We start from the raw sequence: 25,979 nt of genomic DNA, 5'->3' as shown, positions 1-25,979 counted from the left end.
GATTAAACTCAGTCCACATCCATTATGAATATATTTACTGCCAGCTCACTTTAGTTGCGAGGAATTGCACAGATCTCATGCTTCAGTGGAGGGGTTGTGAAGCCAACAGCGCCTGTGAGGTCCAGTTTTGCTCCAGGTGGAGCCTGAAAGGTGAAGTTTTGTAGCAGTGTTGTAAAGAAGAGGAACAGTTCCATTTTAGCCAACGTCTCTCCGGCACAACTTCTCTTACCTTGGAAAAGATATGAAGTATAAAATAATTGCTAAAATAACAAAAAAATATTGACTTTTACATCTGTAGGACAGACATTCTTCTATCTCTGTGTTCTTCTAGGTCCAGTGAGTGACACACATTGTAGCTTGCTTAGCAAACCCTGCATGCACCATCATTTTACCCTTTGCAATGTTGGTTCATCATGGGGTATTTGCATATCTCACGGCCACTCATACTTTTAGACCTTTCTGCTGTCTTAGACATAGTCTACCATCTGCTCCTCCTCTATAAATTCCACTCCGTTGGCCTCCAAGACTCTGCTCTCTCATGGTTCACCTCCTACCTGTCTTGGCGCACCTTCAGTGTCACCTACAACTCTACCACCTCTCCTCTTTCTCTCTCCATAGGGGTCCCTCAAGGCTCTGTCTTTGGCCCCCTTCTATTCTCTATCTACACCTGCTCCCTGATTCAGTTGATAACCACCCATGGCTTCCAGAACCATCTCTATGCTGATAATACACACATGTTCTTCTCCACTCCTCAGCTCAAACCTTCTGACTCCTCATGCATCACTAATCTACTCGCTGACATATCATCATGGATGTCACACCAGTTCCTCAAACTCAACCTTTCCATAAAGGGGCTTTTAATATATCCTCCTCTCCATGTCCCCTCCTCTGACTTCTCCATTAAGATCGACAGCACAATGATCAACCCCTCTTCTCAGGCCAGGGTGGGAGTATCCAAGATAATTGCCCTCCACACATACTAAAATATCACTTTGGGTAGAATTACATAGTTTACATAGTATTTGAGGTTGAATAAAGACATAAGTCCATCAAGTCCAACCTATTGTGTGTATGCATTTATATTTGAGCTGGTGTGTGCGTGTGTATAAGTCCATGTGTATTGGGATTACTAACTGTGGCCCTATTTGTAATCGTTGCATTGGTGACCGCTTGGTCTGTCCCTGTTTTGCCATAGAGGGGCCCATGACACATTTGCGGCAATTTAGAGTTCCCCCCATTTGGTTTACTTACCTACAGAAAATGGTATAAAAGCGTCATTATTAACAAGGTTTCCCTCCGAGTCCAGAAAATGCTGAGGATAAAACTCTTCTGGCTTCACAAAGTGTTCTTTGTCTCGTAGGACAGAATACAATAATGGAATCACTTGAGTTCCCTGCAAAGAATAGATGAAAAATAAATTTTGAGAGATCAAGTAACAGTTCTTATTAGTTGATGGATCTGTTCAATGTGTTCTCAATGTACTTCAATTACATGAACAATTCATCGTGTTAGTAACCCCGTTTACATACAACCTTTTGTAGGTAACCTGGTAACTCTTTTTTCCCCCCACCTTTTTGTAATGCAGTAGATGTATTCCTAGATACCCCTACCATAGACTTCTAGCGATTTCTCACATACAGAATGTCTAATGTATTACTAAATTAATACTAAGACTAGAAGCTTAGATCCACCAGCCCCAACAATACAATTCAAACTTACCTTGGACGTTTTAGTATAATTGGGGATACAGCAGACAGAGAGAGGGAGAGTTAACCAGTACACAGGTAACTGAAGCCCCATCCCATCAAACATGTGAGAATACTGGTGAACTGGTACAAGGAGAATATTTAAACTCATTCTTTATGGTAGCCATTGCCGTGACTCCTTGCCAGATACCCTGTTCATTGTAGATTTCTGCTTTACTCAAGGCTGACCCACATTGCCTGACTCTGTTTGTATGGCTTCCCCTATTGCTGACTCTGCTCATTCCTGTTATCCCTGCCTGCCACCTGCCTCGGCCTTTGCCTGGACACTGAGTTCTGCTGGATGCCATTTGCCTTGACCCCAGCCTAGACTATTCTAATCTGCTGCCTGCTTTGACCTCTGCCTGGACACTGACTACACTTGCCTGCTGCCTACCTTGACCTCAATCTGCACCTTGACCAGCTTTTGAGCCGATATCTGTCTCCACATTACAGCTATTCTGTTTTTACAATTCCCATGGTGGGCAATCATCAGGGCAGTTACCTGGCGACATCTTGCAGCAATGTAGTGTGGGAGCCATTAGGGTCGCTGGCCCATAACTCATTGTAGGGTGCTCTGGTGAAGACCAAGGTACTACCTTGATTCTGTGCTATGACTAACCCAGTATCACCTGCCGGGGGTGTGGACTGCAACATCTGATTAAATGGTAATAGGGTCAATTGTTTCCCTTAGAAGATGTCACCACTCTTCTAGTGCAAGCTTAAAGGCTAGGTGCACTTAGTCCTCTCTACAACAGCAAAGGCGTCCACCTCCAGAAGGGCCAAGAGGTGTCAAGGCAAACCAGAATAGGGGCAGATACGAAAGACTCGCTTATGCTTCCTCCATGGCAGCACTGACTGGGAGGAAGTTACGTAAAGATGCACAGAGCGCACTCTGTACCTATATGTAACTTCCTCCCAGTCAGTGAATAGGTGCCCACGGGGACTTTAGGCAGCCATTTTATATGATCAACAGCAGAACTTTTACCTCAGCGGGGCAGTGCTCCAGAGTGTTAAGAAATTTCAAGGTTCATGGCATAGTTCTCTGCTTCTCAGACTGACACAGGCAAAAAACATACCTATGTTTTTTGCCTGAGGAAGGGGATCCTGTGTGCCCCCGAAACGTACATTGCAAATACCTGTTGTGCTGCACGTCAATAAATAGACGTTTGCTCACCACATTGGAGTGCAGGTGTCTATGCTTCTTCTTAGGTTATTAATACTGTCTCTCTTATCCTATCCTGGTGCGTACCAATTGTTTGTCCATCTTAATAGGGACAGGAATTTGCAGTCTCCCAAACAGGGTCACACATTCGAAAGAAGTGTTTTATCTTCTAAACTAAAACAAGAATAAATGTTTAGGTTGGAGTTGGGCATATATGACAACCCACTGTTCACTTTCCACTTGCAGAACCTTAGTTTTGCCCTCCATATGAGTAATACTTGACTTCTGTAGTTTTGTAGTGGTTCAAGAGATGGAAACAGATGCCTTTGGGAATTTTACATTGTAGTAATTAATGTAACAATTGACTTCTGGAGTTGGTCAAAAGTTGGTAACTATTGTCTTTTATATTTCGTATTGCTTACTTTGGGTATGAAGAATTCTTTGAAAGTCACATCTTGAGTAGTGGCATGTGGAACGTTGGTTGGCACGATATTGGCAAACCTTTGGATTTCATGGATGACGGCATCAGTATATGGCATGTCTTTTCGGTGTATCGGGCGAGGCTCTCCGGAACCGATGACTTTTTCAATTTCCTTCTGAACTTTTTCTGTTATGGAAAAAAAAGGCATACTGGTTTAATTTAAGGGGTTTACTATTTTATCTTTAGATATACCCAGACATTCCCAATCTTCTTGTTAGTTAAAAGATAACAAATCTGCATCAGAACATTTTGGCAGATGGATAATTATTCACCATGAACTAATTCCCCTGTCTCCTTTAGTTGACTTTAATTGATTTGTCTTTTAAACTGTTAGCTCTAGAGCTGTAAGTATTGGCAGTAATGTGCCATGTTCATGATCAGGTAGCATGCTTCGTGGACAAATTACCTTTAACCCAGTCATATGCTCTAAGCATTTATTACTGAGAAGATTGGGTTCAATAGATAATAACATACTGATGCTCATTGAAAAAAAATATACAAAGTAAACTACTTACCTTGTATTTCTGGGTATTTCATCATCAGCAGGAGGCCCCATCGGAGAGTGGTGGAGGTTGTCTCCATTCCGGCCGCAAACAAGTCCGTCACCAGAACTGTTAGATTTGTGTCATTGAAATATAACTCTGGATTTGGCTTCTCCTAAAATTCATACAATTCAGAGTATATCAGATTTGCTTTAGCTCTTATATACAGGGCTGAATTTCAGGCACTAGGGTCTGTAGACTCTCAATTTTCAGGGTTCAAAGCACCTCCCCTGCTAGGATGTTATGTCTTACATAACATTTTCTTGTTTGCTGGTCTTAACCTAACCTAACATATTGTAACATTGTATAAGTTTATAAGAGATTATTGCATTTTTACTGTTAAAATTGTGCCCAATAAATACCCATTTTAATAAAGAGGACCTGAAGCTGTGCCAAAAAAAGGCAACTGAAAGAAAAAATATTGCCTGTGGCCTTTCTGGAGCTGATCTGCACAGTATCTTTGTGTGAAAGAAGCCATATTGGTAGAGCCAGGGCGTTGTTTTATCAAGCAGAGCTGCTCTCCCGATGACTAGTGATTTAATCCAGCATTTTTCAACCACTGTGCCGCGGCACACTAGTGTGCCGTGAGATATTGTCTGGTGTGCCGCGGCTTTGGCTCACAAATAGACCAATCATACCGGTGCGAGAGCAGGGGACGCGGGTCGGCAATGGAGCCGCGACGAGAGCTGGGAGCGTGGAGCAGCCGCGATGACATAGCTGGGGCCGTGGAGCGGCGGTGACCGGGTATAGAGCGGTGATGCAGCCGCGTGACAGAGCAGGGGGGCGTGGAGTAGTGACGGCGTGGAGAAAAGATGAAGCCGTGACAGAGCCGGAGGGGTGGAGCGATGAAAGGTTCTGTCACGTCTCCAGCTCGGGGGGAGGAGCCGGTGACGTGACAGGAGCTCTGAGCCGTTACAGAGCCGGAGCATTGATAGAGGCAATTCTGCCAGCATCCCTCAGAGGACCCCCCTTTCTGCAGGTCTTGTCACGCTCCTAGCAACTGGGAAGGTGAGGGGGTTCTTTTCCATGACACACCAGCAGTGTGCACTTGACTAGTGTAAAGAAAAAGAAAAAAAGTGGGGCTTTATTGGTGCCAAAAGACAATTCTGAATAAAAATGTTTTTTTATTTGAGATATGTATACACTTTACACTTTCAACCCAGGGGTGTGGTGCTTAAATACTCAGGCCTTGGCCAGCACTTAAATGTATGAAGAGTGTGCACTAAAGTTTAATTTTTTTAACATTTTCTAATGGTGGTGTGCCTCGTGATTTTTTTCATGAAAAAAGTGTGCCTTTGCACAAAAAAGGTTGAAAAACACTGATCTAATCACTCTTGAGGGGAAATTCAGGAACAAGCAGGAGCGGTGTAAGAAGCACAGGCACACAGAATGAATGAAGCACAATCAGGGAGATGTTTGTCTGATTGGATAGCACAGTAGTGTCATCACCAATTCCCAGCCTATATCTTGTTAGACTTGCAGTCAGAGGCATCAGTGTCTTTGATGATCTCATACTGCACTTTTACAGCTATGACGCTCATGGCACAGAAAGTGTCCTGCTGTTTTTTCAGGGGGAATTCAAAGCAAATGGTAATTTTTTGAGGATGCTGCCTAGGCAAAGTTACATTTCTAGTTTGCCTATAAGATAACAAATCATATCAAACACTTTCTGAGCTCAGAATCTCTTTACAGGTTTAACCTGAGGCGCTGTGTGGAAAGTTTGTGGATAGTGTATGTGTCCCCCTGGTTTCTCACCTACACATGGATAAGGGAAAAGGCTTTGTGTCTGTTTTGGAGGAATCAAACTTTTTGTTTTCTCAAATCCTAATAAGTTTCAGTCTGGGTACTGGAGTCCAGGGGTTTTGTAAAGCTTTGGGTGGGATAATGCCTTAAGTCCTAGGTCAACATCTATCCTGCTAGCCATACTTCAATAATTAGTCTGATGTGTGAGAGGGTTCTACTGGCTGAAAAGTAGGGATGCACCGATACCGTTTTTTCGGTATCAAATACGAATACCAATATTTTCCTTTCGGTACTTGCCGCTACCGAGTACCGATTCCAGTGCTTCCTTTGGCATGGAGCCGGCTTCCCGGGCAATCAGGAAGCCAGGCTGTATGTAATGACATGCTTTTCGGCTTCCTGATTGGCCGAAAGCCGCCTTTTCAGCCAATCAGCATCGAGCCAGCTGTTCTGCTGGCTCAATGCTGATTGACCGGGAAGCTGGCTTTCAGCCATATCAGTAAGGAGCCGGCTGTTCAGCCAATCAGCATGGAGCCGGCTTCCCGGCCAATCAGGAAGCTGGGAGGCCGGTCGTTACTCACCACCCGGCTTCCTGATTGCCCAGGAAGCCGGCTCCATGTACCCCTATGACACTGCCGGTCAGAGGAAGCTTTCCTCTCACCGGAAGTTCCGGTATCATGGAAGGTATCGGAGCATTTGGGCGAGTACGAGCCCTCGCCCAAATACTCAGTTCCGGCATCAATATCGATACTAGTATCGGTATTGGTGCATCCTTACTGAAAAGGCTTACTGCTAACAGAACACTCAGGAGGTACATGTGCTGTCTGTTTTGGGGAATACAAAAGTGAGCACCCTATTAGTTGGGAACTGACATTAGTTTAGTTAGTGGCTCGGATGGGCTGATGTTTTGTTTTGGATATATCCTGCGGACTTACTGTACAAAACCCTCCTGCATTGAACTGTGTCTGTTCACTTCTTTGCTGAATAAAACTGCAGGACCAACCTGCTTGGAATGTTCCTTAGTGTTCCTGTCTCATGCATGGTTTACCAATGCCCCTTCCAGTTGAGCCTGTCCCCTTTACAGGTAGAAATAAGCAGGTACTGTAGAAATGTTGAATACCTCCTTTTGTTTGACAAGGAAGACATCAATCAAATTCTTCTGATCATTCACATCCAGCTGATTCCTCTGGTTGGTGAAGGTTTCTCTGATAAAAGTGTGTATTTCTTCTACGTTTGGAATTACTTCTCTGTGACTCCCGGGAAGCCACCGAACCAGAGATGGAAAAGCATTGTACAACTAAAAGAAGAAACATGATAAGGTCAGAATAAATACAAGTTCTAGGTTTATGAAGGATATGTACAGTATTTTTAATGCAAGCAGTGTAAGTACCTATATCTGACCTGGTATCAGCTTCTTGCAGCCAATGTACAACAATAAAGGGGTGCAAGAGGAAGAAGCTGTACAAGGAGCCAATCACATCATGTGCTGACAAGATGCATGCTGATAAGAAGAGAAAGCAGAGTGACAGATCACTGTGCTGCTTCTCGTTTCACTGTCCAGTGACAGGCTGGGGGTGGGTCAGGGACAATCTGTGCTTAGAAGTGGGTAAAATGATGCTGGTCATCAAACTGAGGACATCTAGCGGCAGAAAAAAGGTTCTGCTGGGGAACAATTTTGACTGAAGCTGAATATTGCAGCAAAAGATAGCTAATGTGCTAAATTATTTTTGATCTGAGTTATGCTCAGCATCAATGGAAAGGGAATGTGGAGAGTAGAAAATGGTTCCACAGCAGTGGAACAATTGCAATCATGGCATCTTTCCCAACCGTACAGGTCAGGCCGAATGTCATTGTTCAGTGGTTTTATAGACCAGTGGTTCTCAACTCGTGGGTCGCGACCCAAAAGTGGGTCGCGACACCCTCTGCAGTGGGTCGCGGCGTCATGTCTGAATAGACCGGCCTGAGACTGAATAGAGAGGGGGAATTTGTGGTTCAGCCTGTGGAACCTCATGTCAAACTGTCCCCTCTCTCCCGGCCTCCCCCGGGCTCTCAGATAAAGTGGTATGGCCCGGGGAGAAAGGGCACTATTTCCTCACTTTCGGTTGGTCACGCCTTAATGACCAAGGAAACATGTGGGTCCCGAGGTTACACGGGTTGAGAACCACTGTTATAGACAACAGAATGTCCTATCGTCTAGCTAGGTCATGCTATACAGTTGCACTTCTCTTGTTCTGTATGCTGGGGGTTATTCTCAATGTATTTTCTTATTCTGTATGTGTGGTCTGACACAGCATTCTGGATAATAAGTTGCTCACCTCCTCCCACCTTCCTACTGGTAAGTGGGGCTAATTTCACCCACCATAATAAAGACAGAGGGGGTAGTAAGCCAGAAAGTTATTTTGCTAACATATGCCCGATATCTTGCTGAAGGTTTGGGAATTGCCTGGTGCAAACAAGAAGGCACCTGCGCCTGCTCTCTTGATGGAGTTTGGGCAACCATACAAGGTTTGGTGAGCTAATGTTTATATGTTGCAGTAAAAATAACCTTACCAAAACCATTGGGGAACCCATAATTCTGATATTATCATTGATTATTGACAAAAGCCTCCGAAGTTTTGGATCATCATAGTCAAAGCGATGGCCAAGCAATATGGACACAATGATATTGGCCACAGCAGCATTCACAATCATGGTGTTTTCAAATGGTTTTCCTGGAAAACAAGCAAAAATACTAATCAAACAAAGGTAGAAGAAGTTACTGTAAAAGGGTTACAATGAGAACAAGGGGTTAACTTCTTTTTGTATTGCAAAGGCCAAATGTCCATGGAGGGTTTCAGAAACTTACTGTGACCTGCCACAGATTGGTAGATGACTTTGAGTAGACACTAAAGAAGACTTCTGCCAGCCAACAAGAGGTTTTCAGAAAGACCCAAGATGATAAATCTTGGGTCGCTAATGGGTCAGCTGTTTCATTGGGCTGGAGATGGCTTTGTGATTAGTTACTTTTTACCCAGACACCATGCATGTTTTTAACACGTACAACTCTCTCCTAGAGAAAGGCTGTCTGGGCACAGGAGGTGCCTGGGGGTACCATGAGAAGGTTCCTCCTGGGTATGTGTGTTACATTCAAGGAACAATTGCTAATTTAGATTACTGAATGTAGAGATGCTCTATCCCGCTCTGCTAATGAAATAAACAATTATAATTAAAATTTCTCATATATGCACTTTGAGTTATTTCATTATAATTAAAGAGCCAATATAAGAAGGAGATTGTCTAAGTTGTAGAACACAAGATTCTGGTGAGGAGATTAAGTTTAATTTCTGAAGAAAAGTATCTCCCCAAAGAAAATGTGGGCACTGCCAATGTAAGGAGACAAAGGAAGGTATTTGCGGAATAAGTGAGTGTATGAGAGGCCTGAAGAATCTACGCACAAGTAGGTGTAGTATGTCCCTGTCTCCTGGGTACAGATGTGAGAATCTATACAGTTGATGTGGAGTATCTGGGCTTGGTGTTATTGTCAAATGATACCTTTTGCATGCAAATGCAGCACTACTCAAGCACATGGGTTCAAACTAGGGATGCACCGATACTAGTATCAGTATCGGTGCAGATACCGAGTATTTCCTCTGACCAGCAGTGCTGCAGGGGAACATGGAGCCAGCTTCCCGTGCGTTCAGGAAGCTGGGCAGCAAGTAATGGACTCCCGACTTCCTGATTGGCCGGGCAGCCGGCTTGATGCTGATTGACCGGGAAGCCGGCCTCCCGACCTCTCAGCATCGATCAGGCTGTTTGGTCATTACTCTCTGCCCGGCTTCCTGAATGGCCAGGAAGCCGGCTCGATGCCGATTGGCTGGAAAGCCGGTTTCCCGGCCAATCACAATCGAGTCGGCCAAATAACATGGAGTCAGGAAGCCGAGCGGCATGGCATTGCTTACTGCATGGCTTCTTGATTGCCCGGGAAACCGAGTCCATGCCAGTGGAAGCATCGGTATCGGTACTCGGTATCGGCGAGTACTGAAATCAAAGTATCAGTACTCATACTCGATACCGAAAAAACGGTATCGGTGCATCCCTAGTTCGAACACATATGCATCTCATTAGGTACTGCTGTGTCTACAGAAATGCAACGATGGAAGCCTCAGTACTGTCAACCACACAACACTACTACTGACCTTTGTAGGATTTGAAAACCTCTATCAAACTCTGGCACTCTTCAGTGATCTTATCTTCTACTGTTCTTTTCCCCATTCCGAAATCTCGCAGTGTGGAAAGAGTGAATCGTCTCATGGCTTTCCAATTATTACCATTAGAAAATATAAGACCTAAAGAAAAAAAAAATAACACGTACATTGCATCAATCTAAAGAACAATTCCAATCCTATATGTTACTCTATGGAACACATTTTTATTGATTCTCCTAATCAGCCTTACAGTGTGGAATTTGGTCTCCTAGGGTCCTTTCTTTCACTCTCGCCCCTGTTTCTTCCTCACTATCTCTGTCCTCTCCTGTGGTCTTTTGCTTTCTAGTATCTTCTCTTATTATAGTCTCTTCTCCTTTTCATTAGAACAATTCATTTAATTCGCTTTCCAAGCACTTACATTTACTTACATTTACTAATGCCCTCCTGTGACCCACAACTCAGCATATAGCGGGGTATTGGCTGCTATATGCTGACAGTGCAGAGCAGTGCTGCCACAGGGAAGGATTCCAACAATATTGTCGGGAACCACCTGATTGACAGCTGGCTCTGCCTCTCTAGAGCTAGACCCAGGGAGCGGTGACTGACAGTCATTGCTCTCTGCAGGGAGAAGACTGTGAGCTGAACAATCAGCGGTTTGTGATCGCTCAGTTCTCGAACCAATAGAACCGACGTCTGGCAGCTGCAATGTCACACGTCAGCTCTGAATATGAGGATGGGTATATTTCACTCATCTAATACTACTCCTTTAATCCTCAAAATGCATAATATTTTAGCAGTACAGTGCTGTGGAGAGGCCAAATGTCTGATTTGTATGCCTGTAAAGCAGTGTTCCACACAGTGGTGTGTCTTCTTACTGGACATTCTAGATGATACGTTTGCACCCCAATTAGCACAATCTATAGGCAAATATTTGCACTTAAACTCTGAGACAGATGTGTTTGTTCTGATCTTTTAAATTAAAAAAAAATTAAAAATCCAGAACTGCCATTGTGTGCAGTACACGTTTGTAAAACCTTCTGAAAAATCCTAGGTGTGCAGACAGAATATGATGGGCTTCAAACATGATAGCTTTATGATTAAATAAAAGATAGTTATCAATATTTTGGGTGCTACTGGTTCCCTGAGGAAAAAAAAATCAGTGTTTGATGTCTTCACATAGCAGAACAACAGCTAAAACCATCATTCTTACTTCTGGATCCATAATTTATAACTGGACACAGTTATGAGTGTAGCCCCCATCACTTTTTGTGATGTGGCTACTAGAAGTTTAGTCATTGTCAGAGCTGTAGTCAGTCTGGCTGAATTATAGTTGGCATGTATCTGGTTAAGTCCAGGTGTTCTAGCATTGATTGTACCTACCTGAGTGCAGTGTGACTTTGTTACAGTGTGAGACAACCACTGAGGGGCGTCTGTGAGTGTGTGTACAGTTCACCAGCCAATCACTGGGACTCTGATAGCCAGTGTTGCATGCTGGGTAAGTGTTTATATACTTGAGGGAATTGCCCTGTGCTCAGTCTAGTTGGGCTCCAGCCATGGATTATTCTATGTTGTGGTGTTGGCCAGCCACCCCGCACGCTAGGTTTGAGGCCTAGAGGTGTAGATACTGGAGTGTGGGAAAGGCGCTGCTAGGCCTCAAGCCTAAAAGGGGCTTATGCTGTTGTCAGAGGAGGAGAACCAGGGAAGCTGATGGCTGCTGGAGGTGCCTACATAGTGAACCTCAGGAGCAAGTATAGTGTCTCTCCTACTGAAGATTATGTGCCAATCCCTGCTCATCTGTTGCTCAAATGTCCAACTCGTGTTCCCATTGAATCTACACTCAATTACTAAAAGGGACTGGTGAGTCTGGAGTCTATGTCTGTTTTACCCTGGATGTCTAGGATCCCTATACCCTCTCTCCCCAGTGTGAATATGTGAATAACGTTATTCATCATCATACTTCTGGCTTGGATAACAACTCTGTGGGCACAAGAAGAGGGTAGTTAATGCTCATGGGGCAGCTGGTTACCAAAATCCCTAGACAGGCTAAGGCTGACCTGGGTTATTCTGGCAGCTCCTTCGGGGGTGAGCGCTACATGAGTATTTGATGAGTGATTACCTAAATCCTACCTGTGCTCATAAGGTAATATGCAGGGGGCGTGGTCTGCACCCGGAGACTGATGGCAGCCTGAGTTGAGAGCTCCGGCCAACAGGGACCCACACGAAGCTACTTCAGCCCCTTTTTGGACTAATATGAAGATCGGGCAGCTGGACTATCAATCCAGGGTCCGGACACCCTCGAAATCTCGAACGAATAAGCACGTTCCGGACATTTTCAGGCCCCAGAAAGCAAACGCGGGGGTATCGGGTTCAACCAATATGGCGCTCACCCAGACCAGGCCGGAGAAGGGGAAGACGCCTCTATAGGGGGCAGACAGCTATGATCCGCCTGCCTGAGGATGTACCAGACTTCTGCAGCCGCTTGGGAATACCAGAGGTCCAGATCCCTGACTGGTATGCGGACCTCAGGCGGGTACCGGAAGCCATGGAGGGACCTGACCAGATGGAGTGGGCGACGCCGCCCCGTATACGGCAGGGGGAGGCCGGAGGAGCCGGGATGCGCCCGCGGAGGCAACGGAAACAGCGTGAGGGCAGAGAGGAGGAAGCCTCCCATCCCATACCAGCGGATGCCAGTAATCTTACCTCCCGGTCGCCATAGAGGGATATGCGGTCTGACCTCCGACCCATAGGTCAAGAATGGACACTCACAGCCCCATTTTTCCTTTTTTCCTACACTCAATTGACGTTTTTGATGTTGCAAGCAGCCAGTTTGGAGCTGCACGAAGGTTATTGGCACAGTCTCCCAAGGGCATCCTTGTTGCGGACTTGGGACTCGGAGGCCCACCGTGTTTCTTCATGACAGGATGGAGGGGGACATCTAGCAGAGAATGGGCCTTAGAGGAGGGGAAAGCCCTAGTCTCCTATGTCTAATACCCAAAAGATGTATGCATTACCTGTTGGGTGGTTCTGCTGGTCAAATGTTTAAAGAATATGGGGACCTGTCTAACCTCTCCATCAATTACATGAAATATGAGGCCTTAGCCCTGAATGATGTAGGAGGAGGTTCTACAGACCTGCAGAGCTTATTCCGAGTACGATGGGAGCGAAAGGCCATAAAATACCTGGGGATATACCTCACTTCCTCCATTGCAGATCTGTTCAATCTAAATTTCCAACCGCTCCTAGCGACTTCCCTGGAGAAGCACATGATCAACGCGGCCAGATCACTCATTCCTAGGTTGTGGAGGGAGACGAGAGCCCCCACACTGAGGGAATGGATCCAACAGGTGGGGCATATATGTGAGATGGAGGAGCTCATGGCTACCAAACACGACTGTATGGACAAGTGCGCAAAAATATGGACACCCTGGACGGTGTTTTGCTGTAGCGCGGAGTTTGACCGCATTAGAGCAGGGGGGAGGTAATGGGGCGAACAGGGGGGCCCTTCGAGCTGTCAGCCTTAGAGGGCCAGTGGACAGTCGGGATTGCTCTGAGTAGTGAGGTAGACCCCCGGAGGAGCGGAGGGGAGGCGCTGAGCTCTCTTTCTTTGTATTTGTCTCTTTCTTTTCTTTCATTCTCTTATTTTCCCTTTCTCTTATGTTTCCTTCTGATACCCGCTAGAAGTCCATGCTGACGGGATACAAGTGATACCTCCAAGATAAAACACAGTTGCTCTGTGCTAATGGTTTTAGACAAGCGTGAGACGCTTCGTAATCTGCAATATTGTGTGCAGCTAACATTGGGGCGGACTGTACCATTTGCTGGAGACGTCGTTTTTCTTTCTTTTGTTGTACCGTTGTGTCCTGTATATCTTTGTGCAGAATACAATAAAATAAAAATTTTGAATGGAAAAAAAAAAATAAGGTAATATGCAATGGCCAGCCCCTTTCATCCAACTGAATAGCCTGAATATATGGTGGCTCACTTTGATCTCTCAGGTATGAAAATGGAGATCTGTAATCAAATCTTGGTCATATCTGAGTGGGGTTCCAATCTGTATGGGGGGCATGGTCCACATTTTCTATCCAACCACAGGAGCAGAAATACTTTTTCTGTAAGTTTTATCCCTTTTATTTTAGTGCTGTGTGCATACATTTGTCTCAGCTTGTAACTTTTTGTTGCCACTTCCCGTCTAGAGTTATTAAATATAAAATAAACAAACTGCTTTTTGATTCTTTTAAATTAAGTACAACTCTGAAGAGACTGTTGTGTGCAGTTGTATCATCAGAGCCTATAAATTCACTGCCAATATGTGTGAGATTTGTATTGTGTTGCACCATCTCTCTCTAGTGGTGGCTGGTGGTAAGAGACTGTGAGAGGGTGTTTGCACCAACTTTATTAGTGGTATTGCCTGGTTTAGCTAACCTGTACCTGCTAGTGAGATCAGTGTTCGTGGTCTGTGAGAGCCCGAGTGCCAGTCTGCTGAAGAGTTGCCTGTCTTGACTGGAGGTGGCAGGAGCAAGGTTCTTCGCAAGGCTCTAAGTTATGAGTGGGGGCAGCATAGATATTAGTGTGAGCATTGTCACTACCTTTGTTAGGATTGGGGATTGTTCATTAATCTGATCATAAAACAGAATACAATAAAACATATGCATATGTAGCCCCTACAACCTTCTGTGGAGTGGCTACTAGAAATTTAGCATTGCTAGAGCTGCAATCAGTCTCTCTGCATCTGTAGTTGGCTATTCTTTGGTTAATTCCAGGTGTTCTGCTATTGATTGTACCTGCCTGCTGCAGTGTCGGCAACCAATGAGAGAACATCTTGAGTGTCTATGGCTCACCAGCTAATGACTGGGAGTTTCATGGCCAGTGGAGCATGCTGGGGGAGTGCATATATACTCATGGGATTGCAATGTGCTCAGTCCAACCTGCTCCTGAGCTTAGCCTGGGGGCGGGATGATCAAAGATGGAAATGCTGACTAGGACTCAAGCCTTGAGGAGGCCACACATGTGGACCCTGAAGGGGTCTTGAACTGATTGAGGAAGAGAACCAGAGAAACTCTAAGACTACTTGAGGTGCCTGGTAGACATGTAAGCTGCGGAAAAATTAGGTTTGGTTCACATATTTCAGGATGCGGATCCGAAATTCAATTTGGTTCGGGGTTTCGGATTCGGGCGAAATCCGGACTTTCATTAGTTTCGGATAAGTTTACGAACGCATATTCACTACGACTACAACAGAACACCATATACAGGTATTAATACTAAAGCTGAATCTGCTAAACCCGAATGGCATCCCGGAGTCCGAATTTCCAAATAACATTTGGGAGCTCCTAAATGCCATTCGGGTCTGGGAGTCTCAGCTTTAGTAATATATGTATACGGCTCCAAGACCCAAATGGCATTCGGGAGCTCCTGAATGCTATTCGGAAATTTGGATCCCGAATGCCGTTCGGGTCTGGGAGCCATATATTGTGCTGTATATACATATATTACTAAAGCTGAGGCTCCCAGACCCGAATGGCATTCAGTATCCGAATTTCCAAATAGCATTCCGAATGCCATTGGGGTCTGGGAGCCTCAGCTTTAGTATTATATGTATGTATTTGGCTCCCATGTTGCCGTAACGAAAATTCGTATTTGCATGCATTAAACTGAAAAACACATTTCATTGGCCAGAAAAGTCACATGTCCATTTCAGTTTTATTTTTGAACGAAATTCGGACGGGGTCTGAAATTCAGAAATGGAAATTCGGATTCGGACACATTCGGATGCATTGAAATTCGGAAATTCGAATGTTGATTCGGAACTAAACAAATGGCACATGTCTAGTGCCTGGTACTGATATGGACCTTAGGAGCAAGTCTGGTGTCTCTCCTATGGAAGATCTCATGCTTATCCTTGTTCAGCTGTTGCTCTATTGCCCAGTGTCAGCCTGTGCTCCTATTGATTCTGCAGTGTGGAAGACTGAAAGGGATTGGTGAATCTGGAGTCTGTCCTATTTTTGCCATTAATGTCCTAAGCCCTCTACCCTCTCTCCCAGTTGATGTTCTGCAATAAAGCATTTAAAAAGGCACTTTATATCCATAAAGTAGATGTGTTATTCTTTTCTGGGTTTTTTTCGTCATAAGATACAAAATATATATAGTTACCGTGTTCCTTGGCAACATCAAAAAATACTGGCACATGGGGTCTACCGGCAAACTCCTCGGTGTAATTGACCAGAGCGTCCTTTACCGTCTCATAGCCGCAGAGCACAACCATCTCCTGAGATCCTATCTGTAGGCTGTACACTGAGCCGTATTTCTCAGCAAGCTGGAAAAAAAATCAAGAACACACTGTTATAAATCCTTAAACTCAGAACTCTATAGAGCACACTAAAAATCTAAAATATTTAAAGCCTAACGCCAGCCATTTTTCTCACTGTATCATTAGTGAGTGATAGGCAGCTGAACTGCTGCAATGTTGTTGCTGCCAGCCACAGAGCGAGTTGAGATCACAAGCACCAGTGCCAGGGACATGCCTGCAAATTATGGGTCCACATAGCAAAATTACGACATCTCCCTTCCTGTGATCTCTTTGAAGCTCCTGACATTTGACATCTCTTTAAACAGGTCCCTTTACTGCTGATGGCCCGCTGTCTGTATTGACACCTATTTGTATCCTATTTACTTCTATGATGGTCTATGCACCACTTCAATTTTCATCCATATTACACTGATGGTCAGTGGGCAGCCCCCTATTGATGATCATGTACACTGGTGGGAAAGTGTGAATATTTTGTGTGGCCACCATTATTTTCCAGCATTGCCTTAACCCTCTTGGGCGTGGAGTTCACCAGAGCTTTACAGGTTGCCACTGGAGTCCCCTTCCACTCTTCCATGACAACATCACAGAGATGGTGGATGTTAGAGACCTTGCGCTGCCCCACAGATGCTGTCAGAACTATTGGGCCGAAAGGAATCGATTTCATAGGCCTAAACATGTCATTTTACAGAGGTGTCTCTGGGCATACTAGTAGACATTTTGTCTATGTGCTATAAGGTGAAAATAAGTTAATTCTTTTCTTGTAGAGACCTTCACAGATAAATTAGGAATGTTAGTTTAAACATTCTTCAGATCGTAAATGGTGGGGGTCTCAGACGCATATCAGTTAAAGATGGTGCCAGCCTGTGTGGGGCTTGATTGATTACTTTCTTGCCTCCCTACCAGAGATTGTAATTTTAAAGAGTTTTTTTTTTTCTTTGTCCAATGAATAGAAGAAAGGGGCTTATTTAAAAGTTCCTTATGAAACCTTACTATTCATTGCAGTAATAAATATTAGCAACAGTGTTATTATATTATTATATTATATGTAGCATCTATCTGCCTACTTAATTGACTGATTTTAAGTAAAATTTTGTACATGTACTTTTATATATCCAAACTATATTCATTATATATATTGTTTGAGTGTACCCATTGAAATATATTGTTGTGTATTACTAATAATGGGGTTTTTATATTTAAGTGCAAAGAATTAGGTGGTACATGCCAATGTATATTCTTTTCTTATAATGTAGGAAAAACCTCGGTCTTAAAACTTCTTATCTTACTTTTAAGGAATTGAGAAAGAATGTTAATTGTTTTGAATAGACTGTTTTCAAAGTTGTAAATCGAAGAAGTAGACCTAAAGGTCTGACAGTGTGTAATCGAGTATTGTCAAAAGTTTATATTCACGGTTTTGTCCAAGGTCTGAGGTTAAAGGTTATATCACTGCCTTATCTTTAGAAATTAGTGAAATTAAATGAAATGCTCCCAATTTTTACATAGAACAATAGTGCCCCCTGATGGTGATTGTGAGGGAAAGGTCTATGACAAAAAGGGTATTTGATATCATGTTTCACGTCAGTAATCACGTGATAGATCAAACCAAGCCCACAACGCAGGGGGGGATATAGAGAGGGGACCAGGAGCCCAAGGGAGATTGGAATTCCATCATCAGGGAGAGTCAAACAAGACAAGGCAGTAAGCAAAGACATGACAAGGGGATAGGTCAGAAGCTGAGGACGGCTGTCCTAGAAACTGAACTAAAGAGAACCTGACTATCCCTGGTTGCTGAGCATTGACTGCTGACTTCTTCCAAAACAACTAAATGTATATTGCTGGTAAAGTATACTTTCTATCTGTATATTAGGCAATTCATCAGCCACCTACATATATATATTCGGGTAAACCATTGAGTTCTTGTAGAATCTAAATTGATTTGAGATAATTTTTAACTGCAGTAAAAATTGTGTCTTTCAATTTGGGGAGATAATATATACTTTTGTTTTATACATTTGTATAATCTCCAGGAAACTGATTTCAGTTTCTAGTCAATGGTCTAGTCTGATATATATTCAATTATACTGGTGGTAATTTTTCTTTGCTTTGACTGGTCTGGGCTTATTGCCAGCCCTGTGCATGCTGGGATAAATATCGCCCATGCGCTGTGAAAGTTAGAGTTTGTGAATATCTGTGCTGAGAGAAGTCACATGTCAATTCTGAGCCTTTCGTTTTCTTATTCTGTGTGATACTGAGAAGACACCCATTACATTTAAAAAGTCGTTTATCTTGGTCACATTTATATTTTTAACATATCCAGTGGTTAAATTTTTTTATGCATTACCTGTGTTATCAAATTGATTGATATTATCTGATCCATATTCTTTGTTTGTCACCAATTATATTTTATTATTATTTTTGCACTGAATTTTGATAAATAAATATCTATATTTTATATACTTTGGTATTCCTCTTGTCTTCGAAGTCAGCGCAAATGAATGAACTCACGTAAATTTGGATTTATGGAAATACATTGGGAATCTCCTTAATTATAGATTTTTAATTGTTTCCATAAATAGAACTGTATATCAGAGCAGTATAAACATTCTGACAATGCTCAATAGGGTTTAGGTCTGGAGACATGCTTGGCCAGTCCATCACCTTTACCCTCAGCTTCTTTAGCAAGGCAGTGGTTGTCTTGGAGGTGTGTTTGGGGTCGTTATCATGTTGGAATACTGCCCTGCGGCCCAGTCTCCAAAGGGAGGGGATCATGATCTGTTTCAGTATGTCACAGTACATGTTGGCATTCATGGTCCCCTCAATGAACTGTAGCTCCCCATTGGCGGCAGCACTCATGCAGCCCCAGACCATGACACTCCCACCACCATGCTTGACTGTAGGCAAGACACACTTGTCTTTGTACTCCTCACCTGGTTGCCGCCACACACACTTGACACCATCTGAACCAAATAAGTTTATCTTGGTTTCATCAGACCACAAGACATGGTTCCAGTAATCCATGTCCTTAGTCTGCTTGTCTTCAGCAAACTGTTTGAGGGATTTCTTGTGCATCATCTTTAGAAGAGGCTTCCTTCTGGGACGACAACCATGCAGACCAATTTGATGCAGTGTGCGGCGTATTGTCTAAGCACTGACAGGCTGACCCCCCCTTCAACCTCTTCAAGCAATGCTGGCAGCACTCATATGTCTATTTCCCAAAGACAACCTCTGGATATGACGTTGAGCCTGTGCACTCAACTTCTTTGGTCGACCATGGCGAGTCCTGTTCTGAGTGGAACCTGTCCTGTTAAACCGCTGTATGGTCATGGCCACCGTGCTGCAGCTCAGTTTCAGGGTCTCACAATCTTCTTATAGCCTCGGCCATCTTTATGTAGAGCAACAATTCTTTTTTTCAGATCCTCAGAGAGTTCTTTGCCATGAGGTGCCATGTTGAACGTTCAGTGACCAGTATGAGAGAGTGGGAGCGATAACACCAAACTTAACACACCTGCTCCCCATTTACACCTGAGACCTTGTAACACTAATGAGTCACATGACACCGGGGAGGGAAAATGGCTAATTGGGCCCAATTTGGACATTTTCACTAAGGGGTGTGCTCACTTTTGTTGACAGCGGTTTACACATTAATGGCTGTGTGTTGAGTTATTTTGAGGGGACAGCAAATGTACACTGATATACAAGCTGTACACTCCCTACTTTACATTGTAGCAAAGCGTCATTTCCTCTGTGTCGTCACATGAAATGATATCATAAAATATTTACAACAATGTGAGGGGTGTACTCACTTCTGTGAGATACTGTATATATATGTCAATACATGTTGGAAGCAGTGTAAAGTCTGAAATTTAACTTGGTATCGGCCTCTTGCAGTCCCTGTACAGCTTAGCTCAGACAAGAGGCAGGAGGAGCAGAACAGGGAGCCAATCAGGTGTGCCTCAGTACCAGGAACATGGTCATAGCAAGAAAGAGCCGAGTGACACTAGACACCATAATACTTCATTCTAGAAACTTCATTGATGAGCAGGAATCCGCTTACCTACACTTTACCCACACATTTCAAAGTCCAAGATCTTACCTCGTGAAACGTTACGTAGGGTTTATTCGCATTGATAATGTGCATATTTCCAATAAGAGGAAAACGTGGTGGTCCAGGAGGATAATTTGGATGAACTTTTTTCTTCTGACCGAATAAAAATATTGCCAGAAAAACAGAGGTGACAACGGAGAGGACAATGGTAACCGGATCATTAAAATACATGTCTGCAAAACCTGGAGACAAAAAGAGAAATGAAAATCAGAACCTGAATGGAACAAAAAAAAGTAAAGTATGGAGCTCATAGAGGCTAAGGAGGAGGAGGAGCTTTGTATCAGTTACACTAGCGGACATGTTTCTTGGCTCAACCACCGGGTGAGCTTTGCTGGATTTTGCTGGGAGAAGGTCCAAAGATGATGACAGAGGCTATTTACTTCCTCTCCACCTCACTGACATGCTTTGAGGAAATGCCCCCTTTTGTAACATCAATGGTTGGAATGTGTTGGGTATTGTATTGCTTGTGGGAAAGGGTTCTCTGTGGCCAATCTACCATGGAGGGACTCTAAAGGTGTTGGTCTCTTTAAGGTGTGGTGGCTGTAGCAGTGTAGGAGGAATGCTGTAAAGAAAAGTTTTTTCAAATTTCCAATGTAAATGTTGAGTTTATTTGAAAAAGTTTTTATATCACACAGCCAATGTATTTTGGGGGTTTGACCCCTTAGCCCTCGTTCACACCTGACCCTTTTGGAGCGCGTTCTACGCTCGACGAACGCTCTACAAAACGGTCAAAAATATAAATTGCATTGTAGTCAATGGTCTCGTTCCCACCTTGTCGTATTTCCGCCCGTCCCTAACGCGCTACAAAACGGCACACGCCTGAAAAGGTCCAGGTACTACTTTGGACCGTTTTGTAGGGCGTTTCCATTGGGATACAGCCAAGTAGCCTTCGGAAACGCGCGACGGTTGCGCAACTTTTTTACCGCGAATCGCGGTAAAAAAACGCGCGATGGTCGCGTGACAGACGCACATATGCAATACGCCTAGGTGTGAACGAGACCTTATACAGGAGTTAAAGCGACATTAAACCTTAAGATTTTTTAACATAAAACAATACTGTAATGTGTGCCTTCCTGTAATCCATGGTTGTTTCCCTTCTCTTTGCTGCTCTTCCTTTTAAATCTGTATCTCTTCTCATGCTTGGAGAGAACTTCTATTTTGCAGCAGACTGCCTTGTCTCTGAAAGGGATACATGGTATCTGTGTGTTGGTTTGAGCCAGCACTACAGCCAGCACTACAGGAAGAGGCAACCAGCTGCAAAGGGAAGTTCTCCCCAAGCATGAGAAGACATGAGGATTTAAAAGGAAGAGCAGCAAAGAGAAGGGAAACAACCATAGATTACAGTAAGGTACACATTACAAAAATCTGAGGGTTTAATGTCGCTTTAAGGCTTGGGAGAATTGTAAATCAGTGCATGGTTCAGTAAGGAACCAGGGTTTAATACCTACATGTTACAGCCATCTGATACACCCTTCTGTATCTGACATGGCACATATGTATAGAAGGGATATGGAAGAGAGCAGGAAGGAGCAGTGGACTGGTCAAATTGTTCCAATAAGGGCACACAGTGTAACGTAAGAAAAGTCACACTACATTCTCAATTTCAGGAGCGGATTATAACAAATTTTTTATATGCCCGAATATACTAAAATGATTTTGGGGCATATAAAAATTTGTTATGAGACCGCACGGAAGCCATATTGGCCACCGGCGCGTTCTGTGCATGCCCGCCGGCATCTTGGAGCATCTTATACACCAAGATGGCAGTGCCCACATATTCAGGTGCTGTCATCTTGGTGTACACCATACTTCAAAATGGCGGCACGCATGCGCAGAACGTGCTGACGGCCGATACGGCTGCCGCTTGTTCTGCAGTTTTTTTGTGCGGTTTTGCAGGGCAAAAAAATTTGTTTCAGACGAAAAAAAATTAAATGAAAAGCATTTTTATTTGTTTTCGTCAATGGAAACGAATTTTAATGCTGTTTTGGATTCGGACTGTTTTTTGACGAAACAAATACAAATGTTTTTCATTTTAATTTTTTTTGTCCGAAACAATTTTTTTTGCCCTGCACATGTCTAGTTGCAATGCTTTGCTGTCTCCAATGCACAATCCAATTTCTTTTATGAAAAAGTGTATATTTATTATGTTACTGCAAAAGGTGCAATTATTTTTTAGTATTTGTGATCTGCAGGGAACATCCATGTTCCCGCCATCTCAAAGCATATTTAAACCCAAGTGATATAGCAGCTTACTGGTACATAGATGTGATGGCTGCATTAGTTTTCTTATTTCAGTTCTTATTCCAATTATTTTCACCTAGGAACCCTGTGAGTAACATATTTCCTATCTCCTGGTTAGTGCAGCTCACTCCTTCACTGTGTGTATGGAGGGAACCATGGTTGCCACTAGTGATGAGGCTGGGCTCGGTACAAACTCACTTCATTTGAGTTTGCCCATTCCTGCTCAAAACTCTGACCACCACCCTTTCCTCCCAACCCAATCAGTTGCAGGGAAGTGCATTCCCCACCCTGCAGCTGTACATCACAAAACAGCAAGGAATGCCCCCACTGTATCTGCTGCCACTGATTGGGTTGGGAGGATGGGGTGGTGGTCATAGCTTTGAGTGGGGTTGGGCGAACTCAAGCAAACTGGGTTTGCACCAAGCCCAGCCTCATCTCTACTTGCCACCCAGTTTGTACTTCAAACATGTCTACCTTTGTTCACTTCCCATGGGGCTCGTAGTTTACAGATAAATATCAGATTGCTTTTTGTTTCCAGTTCATCTCACAGGAAGTGACAAGGACACGGCATTTCTCGCAAGAGCAGCAGATATTTTCTCTACTCCCTAGAAATGTTCTAAAAAATGAAAAGTAAAGCAGTCACCCCCATCTAAGGTCTGAAAAGCTGCAATATATTGAATTTTTGTTCTTGGCTTTAGTTATTCTTGAAGTGCTCCTTTACTTCTGAGTGTGTCAGGTTGATATTACTTCTGCCAGGTGCTCTTGAGCATGCTCCAATAGTCTATGTCAGAGGGGTCAACAATCCAATTTCTGAATATTTATCCACCTAGCCAATAAGGACCTTGTTCTGGTGGTGTGTTTTCAAGTGTTTCAAGCCGAACTGAAGCATTTTTAAGCTTGCCCCAAGCTACAGCGACAGTTCCTGGGGTCCTTGTTAAAGAAAGCTTTTGCTGAGATGGCATGTCTGGATAATGAGCTCTGTCTTTGTCTGGAAATGTAAACTTCAAGCAGTTGAGAAGCATACCAAAGCCTGCTAAAATCTTATTTAAAGCTACATCCAGCATTCCCATTAAGATCTCTATTCAGCACTTCCAGGTTCAGGGTGAAAGGTAGTTTAGGAAAGCTGATTAAATCTTGTCAAGGAAAACCTACAGCGAGGATATATAGAGGTTGCCGTTGCTGACCTGTGTAAATTCTCGTTGGCAGGCTGTCATATTGATTCAATGGCTTCAACACTTCCAGGTGTTCTCACAGCACTTTGACTTTATATATCACATTATCAGAGACTCATCATATTGTAGCCAAGCAGACAGACAGGAAACACGTTTTTAAGAAGGTGGTCAGAGATTAAAGCCCCATTATACTGAATGCCCCTGTTTACAGCAATGGCAGCTCCCTTATACCGAATGCCCGTTTACAGCAATGGCAGCCCCCTTATACCGAATGCCCCTGTACTCAGCAATTGATCCCCCTTATACTAAATGCTTGTTTACAGCAATGGCAGCCCCCTTATACTGGATGCCCATTTTCAGCAATGGCAGCCCCTTATACCGAATGCCCGTTTACAGCAATGGCAGCCCCCTTATACCGAATGCCCCTGTCCTCAGCAATTGCTCCCCCTTATACTAAATGCTTGTTTACAGCAATGGCAGCCCCCTTATACTAAATGCTTGTTTACAGCAATTGCAGCCCCCTTATACTAAATGCTTGTTTTCAGCAATGGCAGCCCCCTTATACTGAATGCCTGTTTATAGCAATGGCAGCCCCCTTATACTTAATGCCTGTTTATAGCAATGGCAGCCCCCTTATACTTAATGCCTGTTTACAGCAATGGGAGCCCTCTTATACTAAATGCTTGTTTACAGCAATTGCAGCCCCCTTATACTAAATGCTTGTTTACAGCAATGGCAGCCCCCTTATACTGGATGCCCATTTTCAGCAATGGCTTGCCTGTTATACTTAATGCCCATTTTCAGCAATAGCAGGCCCCTTATACTGAATGCCTGTTTATAGCAATGGCAGCCCCCTTATACTAAATACCTGTTTATACCAATGGCAGCCCCCTTATACTGAATGCCTGTTTATAGCAATGGCAGCCCCCTTATACTGAATGCCTGTTTACTGCAAGGGCAGCCCCCTTATACTGAATGCCGTTTTCAGCAATGGTTCCACCCTTATACTGGAATGCCCTGTTTTCAGCAATCGCATCCCCCTTATACTGAAAGCCCCTGTTTTCAGCAATGGCAGCCCCCTTATACTGAGAGCCCCTGTTTTCAGCAATGGCAGTCCCCTTATACTGAAAGCCCCATGCCATGTACATTTATGAAACATTAGCCAATGATTAACCTTATTTATTCAAAAGCTCTGCCCAAAAATTGTGCTCCTCAGATAAAGCTCTGACAATGATTTTAACCCCATACAAAGGAAATGGCATAATTCTGGTCAATGTCTTACCTTTTATGTTAGGGTTGTAGTGCAGTCCTCGATCTCAGTCAGTCTTCAGCTGAAGTAATGGAGGATGGAGAATTTGGAACACATTTATATAACTGCCAGTGAACTAAAGTCCTCAACCCAGGGAAGCCTTGCCCACATGTATTGAATATAGTTGAAAGCATTATGCAATGGGTTGCAAACACTACTATCACGTGAGCGCTGGATAAACATACTTTATCCCACACACCTTTCACATTGTTTTCACGCAAGGTATACTGTGACACAACATTTTTTAATCTGCATGACTGCTATAGGGAGTGTAGACAAGAATATAACTATACCCACAGCTTGCCAGGAGTTTGTACGATGACACGAATGTACCAGAGTTTGAATACAGAAATACAATACCGCACTAAAACTACAAGACATCCAAGCTGCAATGAGGATACAAATAATGTGTTGATGTGAAGGATGGACATCTTCTAATAACTTATATTATTATGGTGTTTTCCAAACTAGAGTCCCACCATAGGAGGAGATAGGACATCTTCAATGGGGACATAGACAAAACCATTAGTAGAGTGGGGAAGGTTTGGGACCTCTGACAATGTTCTTATTGCTATTGTAGCACCCTAGAGAAGGGGTAGCCAAACTCCGGCCCTCCAGCTGTGGTGAAACTACAAATCCCATGATGCATCTCTCTCCGGGAGTCATGTATGTGGCTGTGAGAATCTTGCAATGGCTCTTGGGATTTGTAGTTCCACCACAGCTGGAGGGCCGGTGTTTGGCTACCCCTGCCCTAGAGGAAAGTGTGCTATTAAATGTAGTGATATCAGATTGTATGGAGTCTGATGCTGATTTGTAGTCTGGGTTCATTTGGTTTCCCGTAAACAATCTGTCATTGTTTGCATCTGTCTGCTGCTAGGTGTTCTGCTGGGTGTACCCTGGTCACAGAACAGAGCAACCAATGAGGGACTGCAATACCTCTCCAGCCAATCACTGTTAGACGATGGCCAGTGGTGCATGCTGGAGGAGATAA

General features: G+C 43.7%; 1 protein-coding gene across 1 annotated transcript; it reads right to left on the bottom strand.

Moving 5' to 3' along the window:
• On the bottom strand, nt 1-24,975 carry LOC108798795 (cytochrome P450 2C15-like). The gene is made up of 10 exons (XM_018570581.1): nt 24,962-24,975; nt 20,255-20,448; nt 16,005-16,167; nt 9,846-9,995; nt 8,221-8,381; nt 6,791-6,967; nt 3,904-4,045; nt 3,330-3,514; nt 1,252-1,393; nt 1-229 (listed from the first exon to the last, which is right to left on the bottom strand). The coding sequence occupies exons 2-10, from the start codon at nt 20,435-20,437 to the stop codon at nt 51-53; spliced, it is 1,482 nt and encodes a 493-aa protein (XP_018426083.1). The 5' UTR covers nt 20,438-20,448; nt 24,962-24,975; the 3' UTR covers nt 1-50.
• Nucleotides 24,976-25,979: the final 1,004 nt, after the last annotated feature.

This window comes from Nanorana parkeri, unplaced genomic scaffold (assembly GCF_000935625.1).
Source record: "Nanorana parkeri isolate BGI_ZX_2015 unplaced genomic scaffold, ASM93562v1 scaffold1561, whole genome shotgun sequence".
Taxonomy (NCBI): Eukaryota; Metazoa; Chordata; class Amphibia; order Anura; family Dicroglossidae; genus Nanorana; species Nanorana parkeri.
The sequence above is the reverse complement of the archived record's forward strand: the minus strand, read 5'-3'. Positions and strand labels throughout refer to the sequence as shown.

Bases quoted from the DNA above. Each gene is read 5' to 3' on its own strand.
- LOC108798795 (XM_018570581.1), bottom strand. From the start codon at position 20,437: ATGTATTTTAATGATCCGGTTACCATTGTCCTCTCCGTTGTCACCTCT. The intron at 16,168-20,254 runs GTAAGATCTTGG...TTTTTTTTCCAG, and splicing joins CCTACGTAACGTTTCACGAG to CTTGCTGAGAAATACGGCTC. The intron at 1,394-3,329 runs GTAAGCAATACG...TATTCTTTGCAG, and splicing joins AAGAATTCTTCATACCCAAA to GGAACTCAAGTGATTCCATT.